Here is a 27,324-nt window from a genome sequence, read left to right as displayed (position 1 = left end):
GTGCATATAATGAGGAACATTTTAAGTGCAGCTTATTAGGAGTTATGGTGAATTGATTAGTTGATTGACAGAAACTATTTCAATAACAAATTAATAGTTTTTAACTCATTTATCAAGAAAAATGCCAAACTTTCTCTGGTTATAGCTTCACAAATGTAATGATTTGCTGCTTATCTCTCTTTTATATCATTATAAATTGAATATCTTTAGATTTTGGACTATTGGCTGGACAAAACAAGACATCTGAAGAAGCCACCTTTGGCTTCTTTTGTCTATAAAAGTTTCCTTATCTTTTTATAAATTTTACAAATTAACTGCTTCTGTTCACAGATTTTGGTGACATCCCCTCTGTGGCAGCCCAGGACCTCGGCAACATCTTGAAGCAAGGCTTCTTGGAGAAGAAACGGAGAGGTATAGCAGTATATAGATACCAGCCCTGGGTCAATGCTGACTGTTTGTTTTAGTTACTTGGAGTGCTAGATGGGTGGTGTTAACGACTATAGGAAAAAACCTGAGCAAAACATATATTTGAAGAAATGTTGTTCATGTGAGTATTTTCCATTTGATCATTGGGCACTTCTTTCTCTAGATCACAGCTTCTTTGGCTCAGAGTGGCAAAAGAGATGGTGTGTTCTGAACAATTCAATATTCTACTACTTTGGGAGTGAAAAAGGTTTGTTTGAAATGCCAATGTTCAGAAACATTATAGGCTCATAAATTGAATCAGATAACATCCTACCACATGTACTCCTCCCTACAGATAAGCAGCAGAAGGGCTCCTTTTATATCATCGACTACAGTGTGCAGCTGGTGCCCAACCTTAGAAAAGACTCCAAAAAGAACGCCTCTTTCGAGCTCTTTTGCCCTGGCCGGCGTGCTTTTCAGGTTAGTATTATCACAACAAGCCTTTACAGATTATTAACTAAAAGTATGTGTCAGGGAGTTTGAGTAATATTATTATTGAGGAATATTGATAGACGTTATTATTTTGTGAAGATTAGAAGTAACGTACGTAAAAATTAGCCCTTTTTCTTAGCAGAAATATCTAAAATCTACATTACATCCCACCGATACATCAGCCGATTTGAGCTTAAACTGTGATAGATATTTTCATATCTGTGTATATGTCGTCCAATAAGTAACAAGAAATTGCAGTACATAAATGCTAAAGATTATTTTTTTTTGTACGTAATTTGAAACTCCACTACATAGTTGGTCCACTAGAGAGCACTGAAAAGTTTAGTTTTCTACTTTTAAGTACATTTCTTGGTCAAAATACTTTATTATTTATTATTTAGTTATGTGATTAGTGGTTTAATCGATTAGTCTCTAGTGTGAGTATTCATACAAAAGTGCCAAAAATTCACAGGTTCAGACCTTTCAAATGTAAATACTTGCTGGTTTTGTACATCCTCTATGATAGTAAACAAATTAGTTTTGGAATTTGGACATTTGATTGAACGAAACAAAACATTTGAGGACTTCAAATAATTGAGAAAATAATAAAAAAAATTAAAATAATAGATGGAGCTCTTGATGTGATTATGTTAAATAAATTAATATTGGTATATCTAATACTAATAGTAATAGTAATATCTAACTCTCAAATATTTGCATTGGCTTAAAAAAATTCAGTATCGGTCAGGCTTTTATTTAAATCCATTTGGAAAACATTTTTTCCACACATCCATCTGGCATATTAGCAGTCCTACTGCCTGAGTATAACACTGTTCTCCCAGTCACTAACAATTTATGTCTTAATTGAATATTTTCGATCTGATCATTTCATAGCTTTTTTAAAAGGGAACATTTCTATTTGCTCTTTCTTCCTTACTAGGCAGCTTGGAAGCTAGCTGGTGTATTAAAGTGAAAATTAAATATCAGGACTTTTATTTCAGTATAAATGCACCCTTAGATGTGATGATAATTGTGGGATTATTGCCCCTGTTTCCCATTAGTTCACTGCCAGCAGTCCTCAAGAGGCCAGAGAATGGGTGGACCAAATCAATTTTGTACTTAAAGGTAAGCCAGCATCTCTTTGTAATTTCTGCCGGTACATATTTTATGTACTGTTTTCCGGAAGGGCGTTCTCTGCTTTGTTGCTTCTGCTTAAATGTTTCTTTTTTCTGTGTCCTTATTTGAATCAAGCGTTTAAGGATAGAGGATTTCATATGTTCAGATTGTCGAGCCCTCATAGACAAATTAATATTGGGTTATATAAATAAAATTGACTTGAGTTGACTTTTTAAAAGCCATATAGGTCAGTTGGAAAATACAGTTAAAGCAGTATAAACCTTCTTTTTTTCCTCAATTTTCCACTAAAGTTTGCTTTTGTTTTCGAGGGGCAGAAAGGTCAGAAATGAAAGAGAGCCCTTTATCATCTCTGACTCAGATGAAAACCACCCGATCCATCACTAACTGCACAGCCGAGTCCTGAATCTCCTTATTCGACATGTCAGCCACCATGTCATGTGCACCATCATGTAGCTCTAGTTCCCCCCCCCCCCCCCCACCTTGCAACCTCTCCTCCCCTAACCCTCCTACCGAATTCCAACTTACAGGAAATTGATTGGTAGATGTTCTGGTTATCCTCCAGTGACATTGATTTCTGCTTGGCCGCTGGTGTACGGCAGAGGACCTGATACCCTGTGTTGCAGTGGCCAGTCGCCTGCAATGAGTCGGCTCCTCCATCTGAGCGAGCGGTCCTGCCTAGTCTACTCTAAAATGGGCTCAGGCCGGGCCACTGATTTGCGGGAAGTAACAGACACTCTGCAGTTTGTCTTACTTCCTTCCAGACGAGTTTTACTACAATATGCAGTCAGATTCATAACATGTAGATAATTATTATTAACCCTCTTCACCTCCTGAATTAACCTGAGAGCAAAGCTGACATGTACTTTCCTTTTTGTGGACGCTCTTCCAAGAACTTGATGGAAATATTATTTTTGGCATTTTGCCTTTATTTGATACTGATAGTAGATATACAGATAGGAAATGAGAGAGAGAGAGAGAGAGAGAGAGATACAACAAAAGATGTGATTATATGGTATGCGTCTTAATCACTAGGACAACGGACAACCCAAAATTCAGATTTGAAAGATAAACAGAAGGAAAAATGTGGAAGCATTTAAATTATTTATCAAGCAAAAATGCCAAACATTTGCGTGCTCTGACTTCTTAAATGTCACGATTTGTTATAATAATGGCCGTTTTTCATTGTTTCAGGCTCCGCAATTAATTTTTTAATCAAAGAAATTATAAACACATTAATGAATAATGAAGATAATCTTTCATTGCAGGCAGAATTCAAGCCTCCAGTGCTTGCCACTGCTACTATATGGCACGTGTCCTAGCCTGTTGTGCAGTCAGGACCCTTTAAACATTTCTCTTACTTTACCCTTTAATGCATGTGTGTGTCTTTTGTGCCACGCTGTGCTCTATCTTGACGCTAACGCCGCCCATCACGTTGTCTCTCTCCGTCCCTCATAGATCTCCGCTCCACCTCCATCCCTTGCGATGATGACGAGGATGAGGAGGAGGAAGAGGAGACCTATGATGACATTGAGGGGTTGACCAGCCCTCCCCTGCCTCGGCCCAGTGCCGTTCAGGCCTTTCAGAGCGGTAAACTGGGTGCAGGGCATGAGATGGGGGAGGTCGACGACGAGGATGAGGATATCTATGAGGTGCTGCCAGGTATGCGGATGTGGTTAGCTTGCATGCAGAGAATCATAAACGCACACGCACACACACACACACACACACACACACACACACACACACACACACACACACACACACACACACACACACACACACACACACACACACACAGGAAGGCTGCACACGCAAACTCTCATGATACTCAGTCAGACAAATAGACACAGTCGCGCTGCCTCACACACACTCAAGCCCTGAGGGATTTTTGTAGCAAGAAATATCTGTGATGATCTCCCCTGGCTGTGAAATTTGTGTTGCCAGGTACCTCCCTACCACCACGGCACCCAGACTGATCGCTCATTTTAAATCAAGCAACACTAATAAGCGTGTCAGGACTGAGGTGGCTGCTGCAGAGGCGCACGGGGCAGGAAGGGAGGACTCTCCTCACACTGACTAGAAATTGGCTTCCTCTGGTCTCCCTCCTTATTTCACTGAGAGCCATCTGTTGAGAAACATTTATGTTGTTGAAATCAGCGAGAGCCAAGTAGTTCCGAAGGCTCTGTCATAGAACGTCCAATTAGCTAATGTTGCCAGGCAACAAATGGCCTACAATTCAATCCACTAAGCAGAGTTTTGGCTAAAATTGCCTAGCAACAGCAATTTAGTTGAAAGGAAGTAAAAACTGCATCTCTCAGGGCTTAAAATAGTTCTGGAGCTCTTAATGTCACATGTTTAATAGAAATTAGAGAGTTTGATTGAGAATGTTGTGAGACAGTGTGTGTGAGTTCCCACTGAGGGGGGAGACAGTCCCATGTGTCAGGGTGGCTACAAGATCCCGAGAAGGACAAAAGGGGTGATCTGATCTTCTCAGGGCCATCGTCCATCACTCTTTCTATTAAATAAGATACATCAAGATTCTGTTTCACTCAGTGACTACATTACCTTTGCCAAAATCACTGGTGAGAGGGAAATCAGTCTTCAGACTGTCACGCCGGCGTTCAAAGCCATCTGGGAAGAGGTACAGACTCTGACCACAGATGGCATATCGAATGACGGGCTCTTTCGTTCACTTTCTCACCCATTCACTTATCAATCATTCTGCACCTCTCTTTGCTCACTTACAGCTTCTACACAGTGATTAGATACTGTTAAATTATTAGATTTATAGTTAATTCCATGGACCAGGATTGCAAAAGACAAGCTTGTGTTTGTATTTGAGGAATCTTCCTTTCTTAACAAATAGAAATATTCCTGGATAGTACATTAGTCTTTGCAATGACTATATTTTGTTAATTTATTTGACTTTACTTCATTCACTGCTCACGTGAATGTTTAAGATTACTTTTCAAGAGTTATTAACTTTAAATATCTGGAAAATATTAAGAATTTGCAAAATTGCACCCTGGTCAGATACATCTTGCATGTGCAACAGCCAAACTAGCCAAGAGATGTCGAGTAGGAGTGAGGCATTATTTTCCCTGTGATGAGCTCCCTCAGTTTTGTCGGAGCAAAACTCCGAACATAGCTCAGTTGCAGGCAGAATGCAGAGCGATGGTGGTATTGGCTCTGGTGCTGATGACTGATTTTATTGACTGGAAAATTAAATCACTTTGATATAGAAACCGTCGGCCCATAGCGGTGGCCTCTCGGCTGAGGGATTCTCTTCTGAACAGCAGTTGAAGAGTTTTGAACAAATGTTTGGACCCTTTGGAAACAGAATTAAAATCACGTTTTTTCTCCCTTTTTTTTGTTGTTGTCGTAACAATGCACGGCATTTTCATATTTCAGTAAGTATAAGCCATAACACTGAGATTTATAATAATATCTTTTGCATATTTAAGAAGATTTTGTTTTATTCATGAAATTTGCAACAACCTGCAAGTGTGTGTTTGAGAAAGAAAAGCAGGAGAAAAGATCACCCTAACATATACATCTACACTGTACATATAATCACAAATGTGTGTGTGTGTGTGTGTGTGTGTGTGTGTGTGTGTGTGTGTGTGTGTGTGTGTGTGTGTGTCCTTCCTGGTCTTCCTGGAAGCAGAGGCGCAGGTTGTGCTAGAAGGTGGATAGTGTTGCTGGGTTGTGGCGTGGCTGTCAGCCTGCTACTGTTAAGGATGGATGTGGGAGACAGAGGGCAGGCATATCACTGTGTCACCTCTCAGACCACCGGGTGCCACGCCCCGCAGTCAATGACATGTCCGCCTCCGCTTGCCTTAAAGACAGCCTCTTTTTCTTTAACTTTTCCTGCCTGGGTCGCTGATAAATGTGAACAAATTGATCCTCAATGAGGAGTTCAGTCTGGTTAAAGAAAAAGAGACATATCATGTCTTGTGGAGGTGCATCAGGCATTGGCTGTAATGCATTTTATTTTTATTTTTTTGTTTTATCATGATGCTTTTTTTAACTGCACATTTGCCCTAAATGTGTGAGACAAAAACAAATAGTTTTCCTTGAGCAGCAGGTAATGTTTCTTATCATTAATTTGCTGTTTTTGTCCCTGTTAGATAATAAAGTTCAAATGTTTGGCTCCTGATATCTAGTTAAAAAATGCTTCCTGCTCATAAACGATAAATGTTTTGTCACAAATATCATTTTGCTGTGTTTTGTTTGTTTAGAAGAGGATTTTCCAGATCCGACAGATGAGAGCAGTGAGAAGAACAAACCAGGTTAGAACCTCATTACAGGCTTCTACTAATAATGAGAAAATGTCCAGCTTAATAGTTCACAGTGGGGAAAGGAACATGTTCTTGCTCTTTTATTTAAATTTGCGCTCTGCATTTCCTCTCAGCTTCGTCATCAGATTACGCTAACTACTACCAGGGTTTATGGGATTGCCAGGCCGACGAGTCGGACGAGCTGGCCTTCCAGAGAGGAGATCTCATCTACATCGTTAGCAAGGTCAGCATTACCATGAGCAAAACAATAATCTAAGAGGTTATTTAAACTTCTCTCAGAATTCTGTGCTTCCTGGACACACTTTCTCCCATTCAGTTGAAATGGGAGATTACTGTTCTTCCATTAGTCTCTAATGGAAACCATTTCTGATTACACCCTTCACTCATAGACATAATTACAGGAGCAATTACAGTAGTTTAAAATGAGTAAAATGTGCTACAGATGTGTAGAATATGTAATTATTTAAGGGTTAAACAACATCAATACCAGTAATCACTTTGCCCTTGTTTACTTTCTGAACATGCTGATATCCCCAACGTCTAAATTCCTCTGTTAGTGAGCGCCTGTGTCTCGATGCAGCAGTGAAGCACCCACAGTGGCATTGTCTATTCCCAGGCCACTAGGGTGAAGTGCTATTCGGGCTGCTGCGTAATGGTGCTGTTGTTCATTATGGAGCCTCTATCACAGGGGTTAATTGAGTAGGCAGCCATGCGAAGCCCTTCCTTTCTGTTTGACATAAACTGCAGGTGAAGCCATCCTGCATCTCAGCTCTTTTTCTCTCAATCTATTTCCTCGTGTTTTATGGCCATCTTGTAGTTACATGCAGAGTATCTACCAGTGAAAAGCCACCCTACTGGAAATCAATGGCTTGTAATTTGGGCACTCTTACTCTGCTGCGTACAGGGACTTGTTCCCAGACAGTTTCTATTGGTCGGTTTGAAATTGAATCATCATGTTCTGTATTTAGGCTAAATTATCTGAAGAGCAGAGGAAGAAGGAATTTACAGTAGATTCAGCCTTTTTGTTGTTTATTATGCTCTAGAGATTGAGAAATTATGTATTCAACCTCATGATTTCTTGCATCTTTAATCAACAGCTGCAGCCACTGAATTTTAATTACTTGTGATGTTTTCTAGTTTTAGTGCCGAAACAGTGATGAACTCACTTTTATAGCAACAGAAGTCAAGGTTTTAGGGGCAGATAGATAAACAAACGGTAACAGTTTGTGTTAAAGCCTTTTGTTTGTAAGAGCACAGGTGAAATATGCTCTTCACAGAAGATGGATTTTTAATTGAGGTTCTCTTGGCAGTGCCAGATTAATGAGATGCCAGCCTTCTCTGTCTGTGCGTGCTGGTTGATAGGGGAAAATGTCAAAACAGCTATGTCAATTTTTCACGTAAGGATGACAAAGGCAGTGTACTTGGGGAAACAAAGGGGACCTGGCTCTGTGCTGCAGATCCGCCTCAAACAGCCTCAGCTCTGCCTGGCGTATTACTTTTCACTGTATGGATCAGATTACTGCTTCACGGAAGACCTTAAAGCAAACTAGGTCTAGGTTGGAAGCAGGTCTTGGTTGTAGTATCTCATAATCTTAATGACACAGATTACTCTTGTTTTTTCAAGCTGTATGCTGAAGTCATAACATAGTGATAGACTACACAAGAGTATTCTAACTATCCTCTAATGGATTTAAAGCGAGGGTCTGGTTGTAAATTATTTAGAGGTGATCTCCGCACAGCTTCCGACTGTTTGGTTTCGTTTGATGACACGACTCCACCCGTGTCCCATTTTGCGTCCTAAAAGCATCACATTCCCCCATGAATAGCATTATTTGCATTATAGCCTGTAATCGGCTATTTGTTTTAATGAGCCCTTGGGGAGGGCTTCCCTGCGTCTTCTCCGTGTACACGCAGGCCCCTGCCACAGTTCAGTTTTACAGGGGATTCCTGAGAACCCTGACCTCGATGAGTGAAATACGGGCCCTTGGCTAGAACTCAAGTCTGTCGCTTAACTGGGGACCCAGACACATGAAATGGCCGTAATAAAACCAGGGCCCATAAATTCTCTTAGAGGGTGGGAGGCCTGGTTGTCTGTGCTGTTATGTCAACACTGACCATAATTACAAGGTAATAAGGACACGCTCTAAGTGCTAAATCAATGGTGCTAACAAACTGTTATTTTTAAAGCTGGGATGTGATTGACTGCTGAAGTGCAGAATGGGATAGCCACAGGCGTGGTGTCATATGGCTGTGAACTGAGGAGAACATGCCGATTGTATAAAAGGCCCTCATCCATCATTATTGATCTCTCACTTACTGTAAAGTGGGGGCATTTTTACTGTATTTGTGTTTTTTTTCCCTTGTGTGTTGCTGTGTGTGCGCATATCTGTGTGTCACTGACAAAGTAAATAAATTAGGAACCTCACAACTCATGAATCCCATTAGTTGAAAGGTATTAATCTCATAGTGTGGCTCTGCTGCCGGTTTCAGCGATGCCTAACTTGCTTTCCGCAGAGCTTGATGGCGATGCTCAGCGCGCTGATACATGAGTTAGAAACACACCGTTAAATCCATCTTGTGAGTTTTGCTCTGGCATTTCATTTCTGAGAGCTTGCATTTTTCTAATAGGCATTATAGCTTTACGCTGTCATTTTAGTGTGTGATGACAAATACTGGTGAGCTCAGTTTTCTGTAATATCACACTCTTGAGATGTTTAACTCGATTTAAATTGTTGAGAAGTTTCGCACACATTTCCACTGCATCATAACATGCAACTAGATATTTGTCATAGGATTTACAATGTGAATGTCGGATGAATTTATCACAGTGGCTTAAAGCTGTTGTTTGACTTCACCCTGACATGTGTAATGCCTGTGTACTTTGTCGGCCATGTCCCACACGGAACCATAAGGTTGTCCTGCATTCTTGCCCTCTAATTTATGTGTCCAGAATCAAAAGACATGGGCTCCACAGGTCAGCTGTCACATTCCTGTATTCCCACAGGCACTCATGGAGAACGGCGGGATGGAGTGGGAAGAGATTTATGGCACAAACCCATCCAGGGTCCTTAAAACTCTGGCAAGCACTGCTGCCACCTCTTCCTCTTTCTCTTCAACCCACTGCTCACCTCTCCCCCTCCAACCAAAACGCAGAGAGAGGGAGAAGGGCCAGCCAATCCGATGCGTCTCCCAAAGCAGAGCATCACATCACATTTGGCCAAAGTGTTTGGCTGCAGCTGCTTGTTAGAGACAATGAGAACATGGACACCACTGACACCTTGTGGCAGTTTTTTTTTTAGCAAAGTCTTGTAACAGGACGGTTTTATTAAAAGACAACTTATACAAACACCAGAAGCTGATTTACAGCCTTATATATTTACTTGCTGTGATTTATAGTCTCTTATAAATAGAAGTTATGCTATTAAAAATTTAAATAAGAGATTCTTAAACTAATTTTGTGCTTAAATGGCCACTCGTATTTTGTCCAGGCTACCTGTGACAGTTTTTCTTTATGGTCATAACAGCCTTTTTCTCTGTTTAACAAGCCGGTTTGGGCTGCTGCCCACAGGTCACAGCAACTGAATACAGCTTAAGAAAAGGAAAAGTGGGCAAACAATCAGATGGGAAAAGTCAAGCAAGAGAGACAAAGAGGGTGGATCCCTTTATTCTTTTGTGTGAACCCTGTCCCCCCTCTCCTTTCTCCTTTTCTCTGTCACACACCCATTTAAAGACCCCTGGCTGCTATTGTGGCCATAGACACCAAGACGCTATAGACAGGCAAGACATCCTATTTACCACCCAAAGTAGCAGGGGGTGAGTCTGGGGTTTAGGGTCATGCAGGAGGCAGCGGTCATCCCCCGGTCAACTACAGTAGGTCATTATTCAGCCCAAGCCAATAGCCCAGAACTGCGTCCGAGCAACCCACCCCCAATCCATTCTGCTTAATTATTATAAATGAGGGGCGGCGTAAACAGCCATCATTACAGACACTCAGTGGCATACACAAATCCACTTTAAATTGCTATTAAGTTAAGGAGCTATCTGTAATCCCAGGCGTGCATTAGAAAGGAGCGAGTAGGTTTTCTTTTTATTAAATCTCATCGTCCCTGAGATATTTTCAAACGTTCTCATGCTCTGTCATGTTTCCAATTTGAAGCCAATTCACTGATTTAATTAAAAGCCCACTTGGAAAAAATGGACACTAAGTAGCCATTTCGATCTCTGGTTGTGCAGAATTATCATCCATATTTCTGGATGAATTTCGACAAGATTTCTTTTGGCACAGAATCCTTATAACTGCCCCAAAATAAGCATTTTCCCCCACAGTTTTGGGTTTTATCAGGTCATATGTGAGGTGTTACCTGTGCAAGCAGTGAGGGGAGCTCACTAACCTAATAGCAAGTTACAGATCAAGGGCTTCTGTCAGGTAGAGGTGTCCATGTTTCTTTGTTAGATTGACCAGTGATGGAATAACTGCAGAGAGCTGCAGTGCTTCTGATGAGTCGATGTAGAGGAGAAAGAAATGCAGAAAAAACAACAACAGAGAGGATGCAATTGGAAAGGCTGCTACAGGAGAGATGGAAAGAGAGGAAGGGGAGAAAAGGAGGGAGGGGGTAGGAGATGTGGAAGGAGGGAGGAAGAGATTGTAACACCCAGGCGGCGGGTTCAGCGGCAGGGCAATGAGAGACTTCCTGCGCTCCATCACGCCCAAGGCCTGCCTCAGTCAGCTGGTGGCCGAGGAAAGATGCCTCATGTGTCAGGCTTATTAGCACTCCCCCTAGTTTGTATGCATTTGGAATTGTGTGTGTGTTTCATCTGGGAGTGTGTGAAGATGAGGAAGAAAAAGAGTGAAAGAAGAGGACACGGAGTCTGAATCTCTGCAGAATTTTAAATTTCCCCAAAAAAAGTGCATTCATTTTCTGACAGTGAGACATATTAAAGCTGTGTTTTGTTTAGGCACATGATGGTGATGGCATCACCCGCCTCACCCGTTGTCTCTCAGCGCATCCAACCAACCTCGATTCACCTTCTCCCCGCTTCAGGCTCGGGTAGCTGTCAATCCGTCCTCCGGTCGGGAACATGAGCGATGGGCCTATCAGAATGCCACCATTAGCCAGCCCCCTGAGTGGTAAATAAACGATCGTGCCGGTACACTGCAGGTGTTGTCATGGCAACCTACTCTCAGTGCCAGCCCCGCCCACGCTCATTCCCCGCTTTCTCGGCGGAGGAGTCACTGGGAGGTCAATGAGTCAAAGCGCCGCAGCCGCCACGACATGGCGCTGTTTAGCACCACTCTTCCTCCCTCTGCTCCCACAGAGCGGATTTGATCTGCATCCAGGTTGCAGCAAACTGCAGCTCTGATATTTGTCACTTCTCAGAATACACACTGTGTGTCCTGCTACATCTTGGTAATGATGTATGATAAAAAACTGTCATTTCCCAGAACTCAGCCACTCTGGGACACTTGATTTTTTTCATCACCCCAGAGCTTTTTGGAGGGAACATCTCCCCTTTCAGATGAACAACTTGAACAACTTGCCACAATGAGCCGATATAGGCTTGTTCTGTGCCCCAACGTTAGCATTTCAGAGCTTAAGATGCAGCATCACACAAAAACAAATCAACCTAAAAGACAAAAAAGAGGAAAACGAACAGAAGGAAGAGGACATTGAGGAGTTAGAATAGTTTTTGTGATTTGGATAATTCACTCTCCACGCCTTTTGGAATGTCCCTATTACAGCAGGTGTACTCTGGATGAACCCCTATTCAAGTATGAGGAAGATGGACTCTGCACGCCTGACAGACTTCCACCGCCATTGGCACCAACTCTGTGATGTAGCAGTTGTATTAAAATGGCGGCGCTGATAATCCAAAAGACCTTTCTCAGGGAGAATTTGAGACTGACTGCACAGATGGGCCACGGAGATAAATAAAACTCTGTCACTACGGTTGGTGGAATAGTGCTGTGACTCCCCCAAGGGAGAGAAAAACTGTTTCGCTCCCTCTCTCCGATGCCTCCCCCCCCCCCGTCCGTCTGTCTCTCCTCTCCTCCTCCTCTGTTCACATTATCAGGAATGGGAACCAGAGCCAGCTTTCTGCAACTGGGCTTTTCCCCCTACAGTCTTATGGGGAGCATAAAAAGACCATTTCGGACCTAACTTTCCCCTGCTTTATGAGTTCAAACACACACTGAATTGTCAGTCAGAGTTTGTCAGAGAGCCAAGCATGCTGGAGCATCCCAGTGTGAGCTGTCAGCGAGGTTTGTAGGGGAAAACGATGAGGCCTGGATGGACAATCTGCCCATTGTGGGTACCTGTTTGTGCTGTAAGAACACTTGAGTCTTGTGGTTTATCACTTTCTAAGCGATCCATTCATCGTTGCTGTCCAAATACCTCTCATTAGCTGCAGGACTCATTCCTCTGGATGGAGAGGGGTGTCAGGTCTGGATGATAGGCTGAACCTTTGACAAAATGCCGTTCATCACGTCAGAGAATGTGTGTTTTCACAACTGGAACCTGTTACAGCAAGAAGTGAAGTCTGATTCCAATCTCAGACAAGTAAAACGTATACGTACATGTGTCTGCTTACATGTATGTAGTATGTGTGGGTAGTTGAGCGTTTCATCTTCTCCTCAGTGCCGAAACAAAACTGTTCACGCAGCCAATCTCAATCTGCTGGAGAACAGAGGAGAGATGAGCGGCCAGGCTCCTCGTTCCATCAGGGCAGGAAATTGACGGCCGGCTGGTGCCTCCTCTGCTTGGCTTCAACGCCCCTCTGGTATCTAGCCAAATATTGATCCAGTACAGATCTAGTTAGAGCCCAACTGCTGCGATCAGATAATCATGTGGTTGTTGATGTGACTCAAGTTTCTAAAATGTAAGAATGAATAAAAGATGTTGTTATTTCAGTCTTACAGAATGTGAGAGGGCTGAAATTTAGTTTTTAGATGCGGAAAAGGCGATGGAAAATGTCTCATTCATGTAAAAGATCTGCATGTTTTCAATTCTTTATGGCTTGTAACTAGAATATGTTCACTTACAATTATTCCTTGATTATTTAACCTAATAACCAATTAATTGTGTATTAGGAGAGTATACATGTGATCTAACATGGATTAAATGCAACATGAAATGTCACATTCCACCCACAAATTCAATTAATTTAAATACTTCCAAATGTAAATTGTAAAAATCAACTCAACTGATTTAGCCAACAATAATTATACGTTATATTAAGCCTCTACGAAAAAAGAGTGACATTTATTTTTAAGGTCAAATTTTTGTCTTTAACGACAGCAGCTCATTGTGTCTAAATTATATTTTCAACATCTTGTAGGATACATACTTTCCTCCTATTTATCTCACAATTTTGTTTTTTATCCAGTCAAAGTCCAGTCAGTTTTATTTTATTTCTTAACTACATAAACAGAAGTCAGGTTTGTTTGAACGACAAGAAATCATTTTTTTATTTCCGAATTTAGTCGATTAAAACTATACAAATGGGTGCATAATGCTTTGTTGTTGTTGTTTTTATGCCCCCTAACATGAAGTATATAAAATGTCTAAAATGATTGCAAATGCCCACCAGGAGTTAGAAAAAAATCTAAAAGGATTTGCTGAAGCTGCTTATTTTATTTAATGTCCTAAAGGTATTCCTCTTTTGGTGATATGAAAGTGAGAATCTAGATTAACTTCATTGAGGTCTTATTTTTTTAAGTCACCAGTTTAAGTTACAGAGCATTAGTTTAGTTTTTTCTATGTATAAATGGAAGACTCCAGTTTCCTTATAAAGCACAGTGCAGAATTCAAGTCCCGTTACAATTAGTCTGGGAGAACAGACAGGCTGTTGTTATGGCTTCTGAGCAGTAAAAAAATAAATAAGCTATTTTTATTTTAGACACTTACTGTCTCAATAGTCTTGTTTAGCGTTTTTTCCCCATTTTTGAATGAAACCCCCGAGGCCAATGCACCCGAGTGCCTATTACAATATTGTACATGACTGTTTCACAGGTGGGATCTAGACTCTCCTGGATTCCCTTTGCTAAAGTTGAGTTGATACAGTTTTAACCTTATTATTTTAGTAGCCACTGTAAGGGATCAGGGCCACGTGTAATTGCAGTTCAAATCATTCGAATGGTTGTTCTAATGTTAATAACATGGGACAAACAGCGCACTCAAATCAAATAAAAATGTGAGCTTGGTGCTTAATCCTGCTTTGTTTACTTGTCCCTGGACCCCTCGGAGACTTACGGTTGTTTGTTTGTTCATTTTGGGTCTAGGAGTACAACATTCACGGCTGGTGGATTGGCGAGCTGAATGGCACTGTGGGTATCGTCCCCAAGGACTTCCTGCACCCTGCCTACATCCTCTGAGCTCCAACAGGTACCGAGGCACTCTCTTATCATCAGCATTATGGACCATTACTGTGGCCTAATACACAGAAACGGTCCCCCTGGTACTCTTCCAGATTGCCATTGAGGTATATTCAGTCGTTGACCTGCCATTTATGGCATCTGCTGGCTGGAAGAAGTATTGCATAAAGCAATCTGAACGGGGCAATGGGTGAGAATAAATATGTGCAACAAAAGCGTGATTACAGTGCGGTTTTCCTGTTTAAGAAAATGATTCCCTAATACTGTTAGGCACAGCTTAAAATGAATACTGAATTATTAATGCTGGTTTCTCTGATAGCGTGTTAATTTATTTTTTATTTTACAGCTGCTGCTGATGCGTCTGGCCGTGAATTTCACAGACAGCACCGTCAGATAATTTTTTGTAATTTGAAAATGATTCTCTCTCATAAGACTGTAAGTTATATCATGTAAATCTGCTGCCGTAGTACTTATTTCTGTACACTATAAACCATTGGTAAAGGTCTTACATACATGATGGACAAACTAGAGCAACAACTGACAGAAAACTAAGCAACAACAGCTTGATAATTAATTCATTGTTTACGTAATTAATTAAGAGAAAAGCTTCTCTTCTCTGGGATTTACTGCTTAATATATTTGTGTTTTTGACTACAGATTGGACACAAAAAAGTAATTTGAAGATGTCATTGGGCTCTGGTAAATGTGATCTTCCATATACTAAACATTTAATTGATTAATCAGAAGATTAACCAACAGAATAATAAAAATTGTTAGTTGCAGCCCAAGTAATAATTGATTAGTTATTTTGGACCGATACATTTGTCAATTCACCGGTTGAAATGAGAAATATGTTGATTGTTAGTCGTTTATTTCCTTGTTTTATCACTGACATACAATTAAAAAATAACAGATGGTATGTACAATATGTAAAATATTTCAAACTACATTGTATCTGGAGTTTTAAACAAAAAAAAAATAGTAACAGCCTTTACTGCTTGTCTGTGTGTGTTTTTTTTCCAGGTAAAATTCTGTGGTTATTAAATTGTTTTATTTCAAGCCACTAGGTGGCAGGATTGCATCAATATTTATTTTGTCAAAACCATGAGATGTGTTTTAGTAAGACATGTATAATAAAATCAGTAATATGAAATCCACAGAAATAAACAGTCACATGTAACACAGTAAAGAAGAAAAACTATTTATTTGAAATAAAGTTAGATTTACATGGACAGTCACTCAGGTAATCTGCAGATCCACGTTATAAATAGGTCTTCACTGAAGAGGGGACATTCTTTTAAAAAACAAACTTAAAAGCAACTTTGCAAAATAATTCTATTACTCATTTACAGTGTAGCGAGAAAGCAAAACCCAGTACTACGATTCACCTATCAGATCCCACAGCTGTGACGAGAGATCCCACAGGATGAGTGACGAGGCTCTTTCTATGTGCAACGACCAACGGCACAATAAACCTTGGGCCCCTTTTTTAAATAATGCAACAACATTAATTAGAATCACAAGCAGTAGCAATAGTGTGTGAAAACGATCTTGACGTCAAACTGCAGCCAGCTTTTGCACAAGTTTCAGACCATGGTAACTGGAATGAAGGCTGTGCTCACAGAAGTAAACATTTTAAATGTAGGCTGTGATTTTTGAAAAAAAAAAACTATGCCTTACAGGGTCTGTACTTGGTAGTGAGAAACAAAAAGGGGTCTGGGCTTGCCTCGCCACGGCTTTCACATATCGTTCCCCAACTCATCCAATGCCGACGCTTCGTTACGGCCCTCAGCGTCTGATACCGTCGCACAAGTCACTCGCATGCATGCATGGCCGGACTGACTATCAAAACGAAGATGAAGAAACTCAGATTACAACACACAGAGAGAGTGTGATTTCATTTTCTGCTCAGGACGCCATTACTTCACTATATCTTTACATAGCAAATCTTGTTTTGCTGCTATATTAATGTTCTGAATATCGAGTACAGCCCCTTTAAGCTCCAAAAAGCATTTGACTGTAGATTTGGATTTTTTTTTTTTTTTTTTTTATTAGGCTCAATTACAGCAACCACAAACTCTTTAAAAGTGCATACAGATGCGAGTGTTAATACACACTTGAAAAAAAGGTAAATTCATTCTTTAATTCAAGTGTATATTTCTGCTATTTGTCTCTGTAATAAAGTACAATATGACTAAATTTCAGAGCAATCACATTAAACTTAAAATGAACGTATGTAAAATCACATTTTATGTTTACACAACAATAAAACCTTCAGCTCTTTTGTATACGAGTAAATCAACCCTAAGATGCTTGTATGCTTTTGTCAACTTGAGCACCCTCTGCTGTTCCCAAAAAGCAAATCATCATCATCCATGGCAGAGGAGAAAAATGCCAATATTTAGTTCACCTGAGTGTAAATGAAAATTAAACACACATTGTTAAAAAAAAGTTGAACCTACAACACGTGTGACAGACCGGATCATCTACGTTGTGACGATGGTATATCATGAGCAGATGTTTTATGTATGTGCGTTTGGTCGAATGTGTCTTTGGCAGACAACAACTCCCACAATCCATTTCTCTGACTCTGAGTGTGCAGCCCCCCTATGTTGTGCCATTCAGCTGTCTAAGTAATGCACCTCCACCTCGTGAGTCTCCTCTGAGGCGTCCAAAGACAGCGAGGACAAGGTTTCCTGCTCCATACATTTACTATGAGCTAATCCAGGCGTGCAGCTGCTCTCTAAGATGCTGAAGTCACTATTTTCAGTCAAATCTACACCAGTTACAGTTGAGTTCAAATCCAGAAAATTATTCAAGTCACTCTTGTTAATGTATTGCAGGTCCTCATCCTCCCTTGTGGAAATTTCCTCTTTTTCCACAGGGCATCCATTCATGTGTAGGTCCAAAATGTTTCTACTGGAGGCATCTACATGTGACCAGTGAGTGACCTCCTCAGGAGACGTCTTTATGTAGCCAATTGCAGCCTGGATTGAGTCCTCGGCCTCGTCACAAATGCTTTCTTCATCGCTGACTTTGACGATGCTCTCATTGGAAATTGAGTGGCTGTCCTCGTCACTGTCCTCTTTGGTCCTAACCAGATCCTCTTCCTGTTCGACTTGGTCCATTTGTTGAACAGTGTCATCGCCACTGCTTTGCACCTCTGGGACACCGTGCACATTGTGAGTGTCTTCATGGATTTCTGACTGAAGTGGTGTCTCCTCTTTGCTCTCAGATTCATCACTTTTTTCGTTGTCTGGCTCTTTGTGTTCGTCTGAGTTCTTAAACCCCTCCGGACAGCTGACATCTTCAACATGAACCTCAGTGGTCTCAAACACGTTGATAGCACTAACTTCAGAGATTACATGATTTTCTGAAACCTTTTCCATCGTTGCCTCCACTGAACTTTCCCATTGATCAGCCTTTTTCTCTGTGTCTGGATGAGGAGCAGTTTCTTCTTCTGTATCTAATGTCGTAACGCCCTCCTCTCTTACTGAACACCCCTCAAACAAGATGTCCATCCTGTTCTCCTCGAAGTCAGTCCCCATGGGCGAGTGCACCTCCACTGGTGTTTGTATCTGACAGCATCTTTGCTGGGTCTGTTCTGCAGGGCTGAGACTCTCAGCAACATCTTGGCTTTCACCCAGAAAAAATGTCACCTCTGTCGGGCCAGGGTCCACAACAACGGCCTCTAGATGATTGTTTTTCTGCAGGACCCTTACTGAGGATTTCTCCTTGTTCTGTAACTCAACTGTGTCCGTATCACAGACCTCCAGTAAACCTTCAAGAGGGTCCGAGTCATTGCCGGACAAAAGCTCAGGGCTGAAGATCTCTTTAGATTGTAGGCAAGGTTGATGAGGAGCTGGGCTGTAGAGAGCGAAAGAGAAAACATTTACCTTAACTCACAATTACAGCAGAACAGGAACTTGCATAGAATAATAGTTTGAAATTTTGGGAAATACGCTTATTCACTTTCTTGCCAAGAGTTAGATGAGAAGATCGTCAACACTTTGTTTCTTTTGGACAGTGCCAGACTAGCCGTTTCCACTTGTTTCTAGTCTTTATGCTAAGGTAGCTGGCTGCCGACTGTAGCTAAATATTTACAGATGTGAGAGTGGTGTCAATATTCTGTCAAACTCGGCAAGAAAGTGAATAAGCAACAATCTTTTCTATATATTAACATTGCATCTAGGGGAGAAAGAAAGAAAGGGAGAGTAGTAGTGCTGAACCCTTGAGAATCAACATTCGACTATGCAGCTGTGTAAGTAAACTTGCATAAGAAGCACTGTGTTATCAATTATTCAAGTTTGGATTACTGATACTCTGATCACTTGGCTCCTCTGTAAACAGAAGGCCACTGTTGTATGAAATGCCACGGTGTATGGTAACGACTTGAGACCGGTCGGAGGAATGTCAGGTGCTCTTCCTACATAACGTATATCCTGTGTTTAGCTGTCAGATGATGTGCACATGACTATATTATATCACATCCTACATTACTTTCACTGTCATTGTCTTGTTCTGAGGAAACTATATGTGATGCGTTTTCTGTCTCCCTGGTCAGAAAGACATTCTCTTCCTGACGTCTGGGTTTTGTGACAAGGTTTGTCTTTCTCTTATTACGGTACAATAATAACTTTAACCATCCATCTGTGCTGTTGTGCATAATTTTATGCTTGTCTGAGTGCTTTCAGTATTTATTTTTATTGGTTAATTTGATAGGGACCATGCATATTTATGAACACTGTTGTATAAAAACACCATGTAAATATGCCAGAATTAGTAAAAATAACTACTTTTCATCTGCAGTCCCTAGGCAGGTAACATAGGACTAACACAGAGACAGCCAGCAGTCATACAGCACTCATTCACTAAACATTAAAAAGGTACACATAATGGTGACATATGCATTGACAAAACAAAACCAAAAAAAAATAAATAAATAAAATACATGTATCTGTCATACAGTATGACAGATACAGCATGAATAACCTTAAATAAATAGAAGGGATCATGCAAAGGTAACATTATTTGCACCCCATTTGACCTATATCAAAAGTTTATCCGTCATACCTCTCCATGGACTCATAAGAAACAGTCAAACTTGGCTCCTTGATGGAATCGTCCTCTTGAGCCTGAGCAAAGCCCCGATTGGACGAGGCGTAGGTGAGGATGGCGTCCGTCACGGAGTAGGGAGTGTGGCCCTGCACACAGTCCTGGATGTGACCGACTGGCAGCTGAGTCTGCAGGAAGAGGTGGAGCTGGCTGTCTGACAGACATACTGTCATGTTCACCACACTGCCAGGACAAAAGGTATTTGTTATTAATGGCTTGCATTACAAAAATTGCAGATCAAATGCTTTTTTTTTTTAAGAATAAGAACTTACTTGTCCAAAAAGGCCTGAAGTCCTTTCCTTCTTCTCTCCAGGAAGTCCTCATTGCTGAAGGTGAAGAAGGACTTTCCTGGAAGCTCTGGCACTGGCCTAGAAGGATGAACACAAGCAACCATGTAAATATCAATAACTATTACACAGAAGGGCCATGTAGGTGAACTTTGAACAAAGAATGGTGACATGCAAACAAATTTGTTAATGTTTTCTCTTATCAAAATGCCATAAGAAAAAACCTTTAAAGAATACTTTTCACAACAACTTACACCAAACCAGTGTTCTTCTGAAGCTTCTTCCTGAGCCAGACGAACTCGCTGTAACGCCGACGCACGCAGGACGTCTTGGCTGTGAAGGCTTTACTGTTGGTCTGGGAATGAAAACAATATGTATTACAGTCAACAATACTAGATTATTATACAGAGCCAAAGTATGAGGCAATGTAACATCACATTAAAGGGAAAGTCTGGCAATATTTCATATTTTTCTTATTGTTAACAGATCCCAAAATAAAACGGAAACACCAACAGTGAATGTATCTAACAAGGTGTGTGTGTGTGTGTGTGTGTGTGTGTGTGTGTGTGTGTGTGTGTGTGTGTGTGTGTGTGTGTGTGTGTGTGTGTGTGTGTGTGTGTGTGTGTGTGTGTGTGTGTGTGTCACAGCCTGATATATCATCTTCCTCTGTGCCATAGAGCTCTGTTGTTGTTAAAAACACGTCAAAGAGCCACACTGTTGCACTGGGTGACATGTTCCTTCATCACCATGGATACACACACTGTAGTTTATTTTGACTCAATCACTCACTCACTCACTCACACTCACACTCACACACACACACACACACACACACACACACACACACACACACACACACTGCAACAAATACTCCTCTGTGAAAAATAGTCCCAAACAAATACAAATTTCCTTCTGTTTTAGTAATGTTTGATAAAAAAAAAAAAAACTACAGTGACCAGCTGTTTTAGGAAAATTAGGAAATTATTGAGCCTTTTTTTTTTTTAACTAAACTTTATATTTGTGACCCGTTTTTAAAGGTGTACATCTTCAGTTTGAATCAGTGGGCTCAGTGCTTGGTTTTGGTCTTTTCATGGGATTTGTTGACAATGGGAAAATGTGTTACAATTTATTTTAATGTCACTGGAATGACTCAACTGCAGCTTAGTTTATGGCAGAACTAAAACATCACATGTTGTTGTTGTTCCAGTTATACACTGACCTAAAGGATTATTAGGAACACCATACTAATACCGTGTTTGACCCCCTTTTGCCTTCAGAACTGCCTTAATTCTTTGTGGCATTGATTCAACAAGGTGCTGGAAGCATTCTTTAGAAATGTTGGCCCATATTGAGAGGATAGCATTACACCACCACCACCACCAGCCTGCCCAGTGGTAACAAGGCATGACGGATCCATGTTCTCATTCTGTTTACGCCAAATTCTGACTCTACCATCTGAATGTCTCAACAGAAATCGAGAATCATCAGACCAGGCAACATTTTTACAGTCTTCAACTGTCCAATTTTGGTGAGCTTGTACAAATTGTAGCCTCATTTTCCTATTTTTAGTGGAGATGAGTGGTACCCGGTGGGGTCTTCTGCTGGTGTAGCCCATCCACCTCAAGGTTGTGTGTGTTGTGGCTTCACAATTGCTTTGCTGCATACCTCGGTTGTAACGAGTGGTTATTTGAGTCAAAGTTGATCTTCTATCAGCTGGAATTAGTCGGCCCATTCTCCTCTGACCTCTAGCATCAACAAGGCGTTTTTGCCCCCCAGGACTGCAGCATACTGGATGTTTTTCCTTTTTCAGACCGTTCTTTGTAAACCCTAGAAATGGTTGTGCATGAAAATCCCAGTAACTGAGCAGATTGGAAAATACTCAAACCAGCCCGTCTGGCACCAACAACCATGCCACGCTCAAAGTTGCTTAGATCACCTTTCTTTCCCACTCTGACATTCAGTTTGGAGTTCAGCAGATTGTCTAGACCAGGACCACACCCCTAAATGCATTGAAGCAGCTGCCATGTGATTGGTTGTTTAGATAATTGCATTAACGAGACATTTAACAGTTGTTCCTAATATTCCTTTAGGTGAGTGTATGTGGGGCAGTCAAGTGATGTTTGCATGACAAGATCCCATCTGACTGATCGTAATCAATTACAAACAGCGTCGGTTAAGTTCTTGTCGTTAAAACTAATTCCGATAGATGATAACTCCTCAGAAGCATCACTTCCTCACCATGACTCCCCCGTTTCACTATTTCAGTCTTTTTTTTTAAGCAAAAATAAACATTCCCGGGTTCCAGCTTCTCAAATGTGAGTATTCAGAGCTTCTCTTTGTTGTATATGATTGTAAACTGAATCTTTTTGGGTTTTAGACTGTTAGTTGAGCAAAACAAGAAGCTGTGCCCCTGGGCTGGATATACCAGCCATGTTTTAGCTATTTTCTGATACCTCATAGACAAAGCAATGCATCAGTTTATTGAGAAATGAATCAGCAGGATGACTGATAATGATATAATTGTTGGTTGCAGTCTTCCATATTGCTAAGATCGATTAGACGTTGAGCCATTTTTTTAGGAGTTTTAAAAATACTAATAAGTGTTTAGGTCTAAAATGTTAAACAGTAGAAATAGTTAAATGCAGGCGACTAATGCAGTGAGACGGGTTTTTTTTTAGGTGTTGAAAGATCTAAAAAAAAAAAAAAAAAAAGCTTCTTGTTTGAACTTTCTGAGTTTAAAATTCTAACGTGTACATTTTGGGGGCTCACATTTACCTGTGACTAGCATCATTACACAACAATAGCATGTTGATGACACCCAAAATGATATACGATCATGTGAGGTCACATGATCTTAGCCAATCTCATGAGTCAACACCCACACAAAACATCCGTCTAGGCATGAAGACTCGCTGCTGACGCAGCATTCCCTGGCACAGGCCGCTGCCTAGACAACCACATCAACTCCTTTCCAAACACAATGTAAGGAATCTATGCTGCTGCAAACTCAGTGGTTTCCCAAGATTGAAGTTAGCTTAAAAGCTGAAATTGAAAACGATCTCAAAAGTCTTATGGTATTATTATCTGAAGCTCCAGGCTTTTGAATCCTCTTATAACCTTCAAAATGTATTTTGTAGTATGAGACCGGCTTAATAGAAAACTGGAATTTTGTGGATTAGAGTGAAAAACTTTTAAAACTGTAGAAGCGCCGCTGGGTCTTTGTGGTGATCACATACAGGCAGGGCTCGACAGTAACGCTGACCACTTCAAAAAGTTAGCGTTGAGCCCTGCATACAGGCGCTCTTTGAATACTTCAGGTGTATTGTGCTTATTCCATCTTGAGAAGGGCTCATTGCACCGTGGATTATGGTCTTAAAAAATAAAAATGCAAGCCTCCTTTGAAGGATTCCTTGGATTGTTTTTGAAGGAGACTTGCGATTTTATTTTTTTAAGAACAGATTCTACCGATGCAATGAGCCCTTCACAAGATGAAATAAATACCAGTAATTCTTATCTGGCGAGTGGTGTGAGACTTTTCAACCACAAAGGCTACTCACTGACTCATTACTAACACATCTTTGATCCGTTTTAGAATATTATTCTACGTCATCAGAAGCCAACACTTATGTTTGTTGTCGATTATTTCGCAGATTATTTCACAAAATCATTTCAGAAAATAGTAAAAAAAAAAAAAGAATCCCTCTCAATCTTCCATAGCCTTCAAATGTCTTCTTTTGTCTGACCAAACTTAAAAAATATTCAATGTGCAGTTAAATAAAGCAAAGAAAGCAGCAAACGTCACATGGGGAGAAGCTAAAACCACAAAATGTTTGACATTCCTGCTTGAAAATGGACTTAAACGATTAATTAATCATTTCAGCTCCCACTAAAGTAGCTCACACTAAAATATATATTGTAATTTAGGTGTTAATACTCACATGTAGGAATATTTTATAATCCACATAAGAATTCCACGAGCCTTCGTTCTGTATGCGGGGATCTTGGACCCGCACTGCAACAAACTCCTGAAGGACAGAAACAAAGTCACTGTTGTTTAAATAAAAACGGTGGTGTTTGTGTGTCCTGCTACATCGTGGTTAAACCAACAGATTAGGATCTACAGTCATTTACTGTGTATGCACGACACATGCTACCTCTTCAACTAGATCAAGTTCCTCAAATGTTTTTAAATGCATCAATGGGGGCATTGTTCTTTGACATTTAAGTGGAAATTTAAAAAGGGCAATTTTAGATTTCACCAACAAGATGACCCACATTAGACATCAATATTGCAATTTAATGTAGAACAAGACGTAGTGGGAAGCTACTTACATCTTCTTCTTGATTGCTGATCATCCTACCGAGTGCTGCACTGCAAAGAGAGGAGAAATCAATGAGGAGGAAATTCAATAAACAGGATAAGAACATCAAACTGTGCATGTTTTCTATAGTGTTGTCATGAGTTGATGACTCATGCTCCAAAAGAGAAGCTTGTCAGCGAAATTCACTGAGTCACTCTCGCAGGCTCTTTAACATTTAGGGGTTGGGTTGAGACTCCTAAGGGCTTTTTCAAAAGAGTTTCAAGTAGAGTAACCTCTACTGGACTTTACAGTAGTTTGTTGAGTCTCTTTACTGCTTTGTGAAATTCTCCAGTAGCAGCTTGTTAGCCAGATAGTGTACAACGAGTACACCAAGATTTCTTTAAACCAATGTCAGTCTGACTCACCATCATAAGCCTGGAGAAACACGTAACCAATAACCAGGAGTGGCACACCAAGAAGGACTGACGCATGCCGATTAGGGGTGTAAATCACCCGTTATATCTATCTATCTATCTATCTATCTATCAATCAATCATATATATATAGATTCTTAGGACAACGATACAATATTTACTGATATCACAAAGTCTGCCACAATACGATACACAAGCCCACTTAACACAATCAGTTACATTCATATTTGTTTACAAAAAGCAACTAAAATATGATTTGACAATTTCATTACTAAACTCTTCCAGCCATTTTAATTAAAAACAAACTACTCTTTTTTAATAAAAAAAAAAAAAAAAAGAATAAATATAAAATGGGAATTTTACAATAATGGCACAAGATTACGATATGTATGGATATTTTCACTTTGTATGGATAATATTGGATCGTTGAGGATTGAATCAGTATCGATCCAGATCGATGTATCATTACACCCCTAATGCCAATTAGTACTGCCTGCAACTAACAATTATCTTTATCTATCCCAGTAACATTTATGTATCTCAGTAATCTGCTGACTGGCTTTTCGTTGAACTGATTAGTCGTTTACAAAAATGTCAGAAAATAGAAAGAAATGTTCAAAGTGAAAGTCTCAAAATTGCCCCTCCCAAAGATATATAGGCCTATATATAAATTTGCACTGATATGAAAAGATAAAAAGACTGACATATGTCAATTAGGGTTGCAGCTAACAATTGTTTGTATTATTAAGTTAAGTTATCTGTCAACTGGTTCCCAATAGTCAATTTGTTGTTTATTATAAAATGTCCGAAAATAGAAAAATGTATCCAACTAGATGTCTTCAAATTGCTCTTTTTTTTTACATGACTACAGCCCCCCAAAATATATTCAATTTACAATGATATATAGCAGAGAAAAACTACAAATCCTCAAATTTCAGAAGCTAGAACTAGAGTATATATAGAATCTACATGGACTTCAGACAATGTAGATCATCAATAACACAGAGAAACTAGCTAATTACTACCAGGTATTCTAGCTACGATGTGTGATTTTGTGTTTTGTGTCCTGAATCTATTTAAAATTCAAAAAATACCCCTCAGAAACAGTCAGAATTTAACAGCTTGTGGGAGATGTTAATTATCGAGTCTCTTGATACCGTGTAAAGAAACTCAAAGTTACACAAAATAGACAGAGAGTATAGAGAGTTGTCTGGCCTGAATGATTACACTTCTAAACAATCTAACGTTAGCTGTAGGAAACATAAGCTAAATGCTAATCCCAGTCGACAAACTACTTACTTTCATGAGGTATATGTCGGTTGCTGTGGTAGTTTCCAGCCGGAAGTTGTCGATGTGTTCTTGTGTGTCGATGTTTCGGTTTTATTTAAGCACAAAATGCTGATATAAAGAGGCTTGTTTTCTTAGAACAGCTCCTTTCTCCATTTCGCAAGTCACAAGCACTGCTGCGACGTCACAGTCACATCGTAACGTACCTACGGTAAGCGAGTTTGTTTTCTTTCCCAAGGATGGCGAAGGCATGCCCCGCCCTACTCTGCCTTACTCTACCTCTGATTGGCTTACCCTGACATTCTTACTCTAACCCTAACCAATCCCTCTCCTCTTGCCTAAACCTAACCAACCCAACTACAGCAGACAGCGAGTGCTAGCCAATCAGAAAGAGAGTAGGAAGGATCATGCCTTCGCCATCCTAGGATATTTTTTGGCTTCCGGTAAGTGTGCTGCGAAAGGGCAAACATTTTTTTGTAAAAATCGGATGAGCGGTTAGGGTTAGTACTTCCATGCGTGGGACTGACAATTTGTATTTTATTTTTTTATTTAACCAAACATTTATTATTTTCTAGGAATTCAACTGAATTCGCGCCACAAAAAATAAAATAAAAACGTTGACTAAAAATTCTTAGTAAGATTCACTAACTTCGCAGCACATCAAGGTGTGGTGTTTGCTAATATATATTTATATATATATATATATATATATATATATATATATATATATATATATATATATATATATATATATATATATATATATATATATATATGTCGTTTGCTGAAGGTGGTGGAAATGTGGCTGAAAGCTCCTGAAAGTTTACAGTAAGTGTAATTTAAAAAGAAAAGAAAAAGGCAAAAGTAAGCTATGTCAAAAATGATGACTAAGTCAAAATTACAAGATATTAAATCAAAATTATATTAGGTCAAAATGATAAACTAAATAAATTAAAATTGTGAAATATAAGTCAAAATGACGAGCTATTAAATAGAAATTATCAAATATTAAACAATAATATTATATATTATAGTATTAAAAATATAATAAAGTCACAGTGTGATCAATAAAGTTTTTTTTTATTGACTAAATGTAGTATACAGAGAATCAGGTAAGCAATAATAGCACGTGAGGAGTGATCAGTAAAGTAGCCATCTACTGTGTATCTATCCGTTTGTTCACACCTTTGCTCA

General features: G+C 40.0%; 2 protein-coding genes across 7 annotated transcripts in view; one reads left to right on the top strand and one right to left on the bottom strand.

The window, feature by feature from the left end:
* skap1 (src kinase associated phosphoprotein 1) overlaps positions 1 to 15,700 on the top strand; it is a 31,595-nt gene extending 15,895 nt beyond the window's left edge. The window contains exons 5-13 of one of the 5 annotated variants that reach the window (XM_035997904.1): positions 331 to 411; positions 590 to 673; positions 761 to 885; positions 1,959 to 2,022; positions 3,490 to 3,693; positions 6,279 to 6,326; positions 6,449 to 6,558; positions 14,614 to 14,716; positions 15,053 to 15,700. In XM_035997904.1, the coding sequence (XP_035853797.1) occupies positions 331 to 411; positions 590 to 673; positions 761 to 885; positions 1,959 to 2,022; positions 3,490 to 3,693; positions 6,279 to 6,326; positions 6,449 to 6,558; positions 14,614 to 14,706 (809 nt within the window). In that variant the 3' untranslated portion in view covers positions 14,707 to 14,716; positions 15,053 to 15,700. Of the gene's footprint in view, positions 1 to 330; positions 412 to 589; positions 674 to 760; positions 886 to 1,958; positions 2,023 to 3,489; positions 3,694 to 6,275; positions 6,327 to 6,448; positions 6,559 to 9,339; positions 9,751 to 14,613; positions 14,717 to 15,049 lie in introns of those variants that run through there. The other 4 variants (XM_031315404.2, XM_031315405.2, XM_035997902.1 and 1 more) reach the window with 4 other exon arrangements.
* A 183-nt stretch (positions 15,701 to 15,883) lies between these two features.
* snx11 (sorting nexin 11) lies at positions 15,884 to 26,374 on the bottom strand. 2 transcript variants are annotated; one of them, XM_031315396.2, is made up of 7 exons: positions 26,143 to 26,374; positions 24,441 to 24,480; positions 24,047 to 24,133; positions 20,363 to 20,463; positions 20,094 to 20,189; positions 19,780 to 20,004; positions 15,884 to 18,573 (listed from the first exon to the last, which is right to left on the bottom strand). In XM_031315396.2, exons 2-7 carry the CDS (start codon positions 24,462 to 24,464, stop codon positions 17,328 to 17,330), a joined length of 1,779 nt encoding a protein of 592 aa, XP_031171256.1. In that variant the 5' UTR covers positions 24,465 to 24,480; positions 26,143 to 26,374; the 3' UTR covers positions 15,884 to 17,327. The 2 variants fall into 2 exon arrangements, with proteins under 2 accessions (XP_031171256.1, XP_031171257.1); XM_031315397.2 differs by having other exon boundaries at positions 24,441 to 24,475; positions 26,143 to 26,344.
* Between the last annotated feature and the right edge of the window lie 950 nt (positions 26,375 to 27,324).

The sequence above is a fragment of the Sander lucioperca genome, chromosome 22, assembly GCF_008315115.2.
Source record: "Sander lucioperca isolate FBNREF2018 chromosome 22, SLUC_FBN_1.2, whole genome shotgun sequence".
In the NCBI taxonomy this organism is placed as follows: domain Eukaryota; kingdom Metazoa; phylum Chordata; class Actinopteri; order Perciformes; family Percidae; genus Sander; species Sander lucioperca.
The sequence above is the reverse complement of the archived record's forward strand: the minus strand, read 5'-3'. Positions and strand labels throughout refer to the sequence as shown.

Bases quoted from the DNA above. Each gene is read 5' to 3' on its own strand.
- snx11 (XM_031315396.2), bottom strand. From the start codon at position 24,464: ATGATCAGCAATCAAGAAGAAGAT. The intron at 20,464-24,046 runs GTGAGTATTAAC...TTTCATTCCCAG, and splicing joins ATTATAAAATATTCCTACAT to ACCAACAGTAAAGCCTTCAC. The intron at 18,574-19,779 runs GTATGACGGATA...CGCTCTCTACAG, and splicing joins TCTTATGAGTCCATGGAGAG to CCCAGCTCCTCATCAACCTT.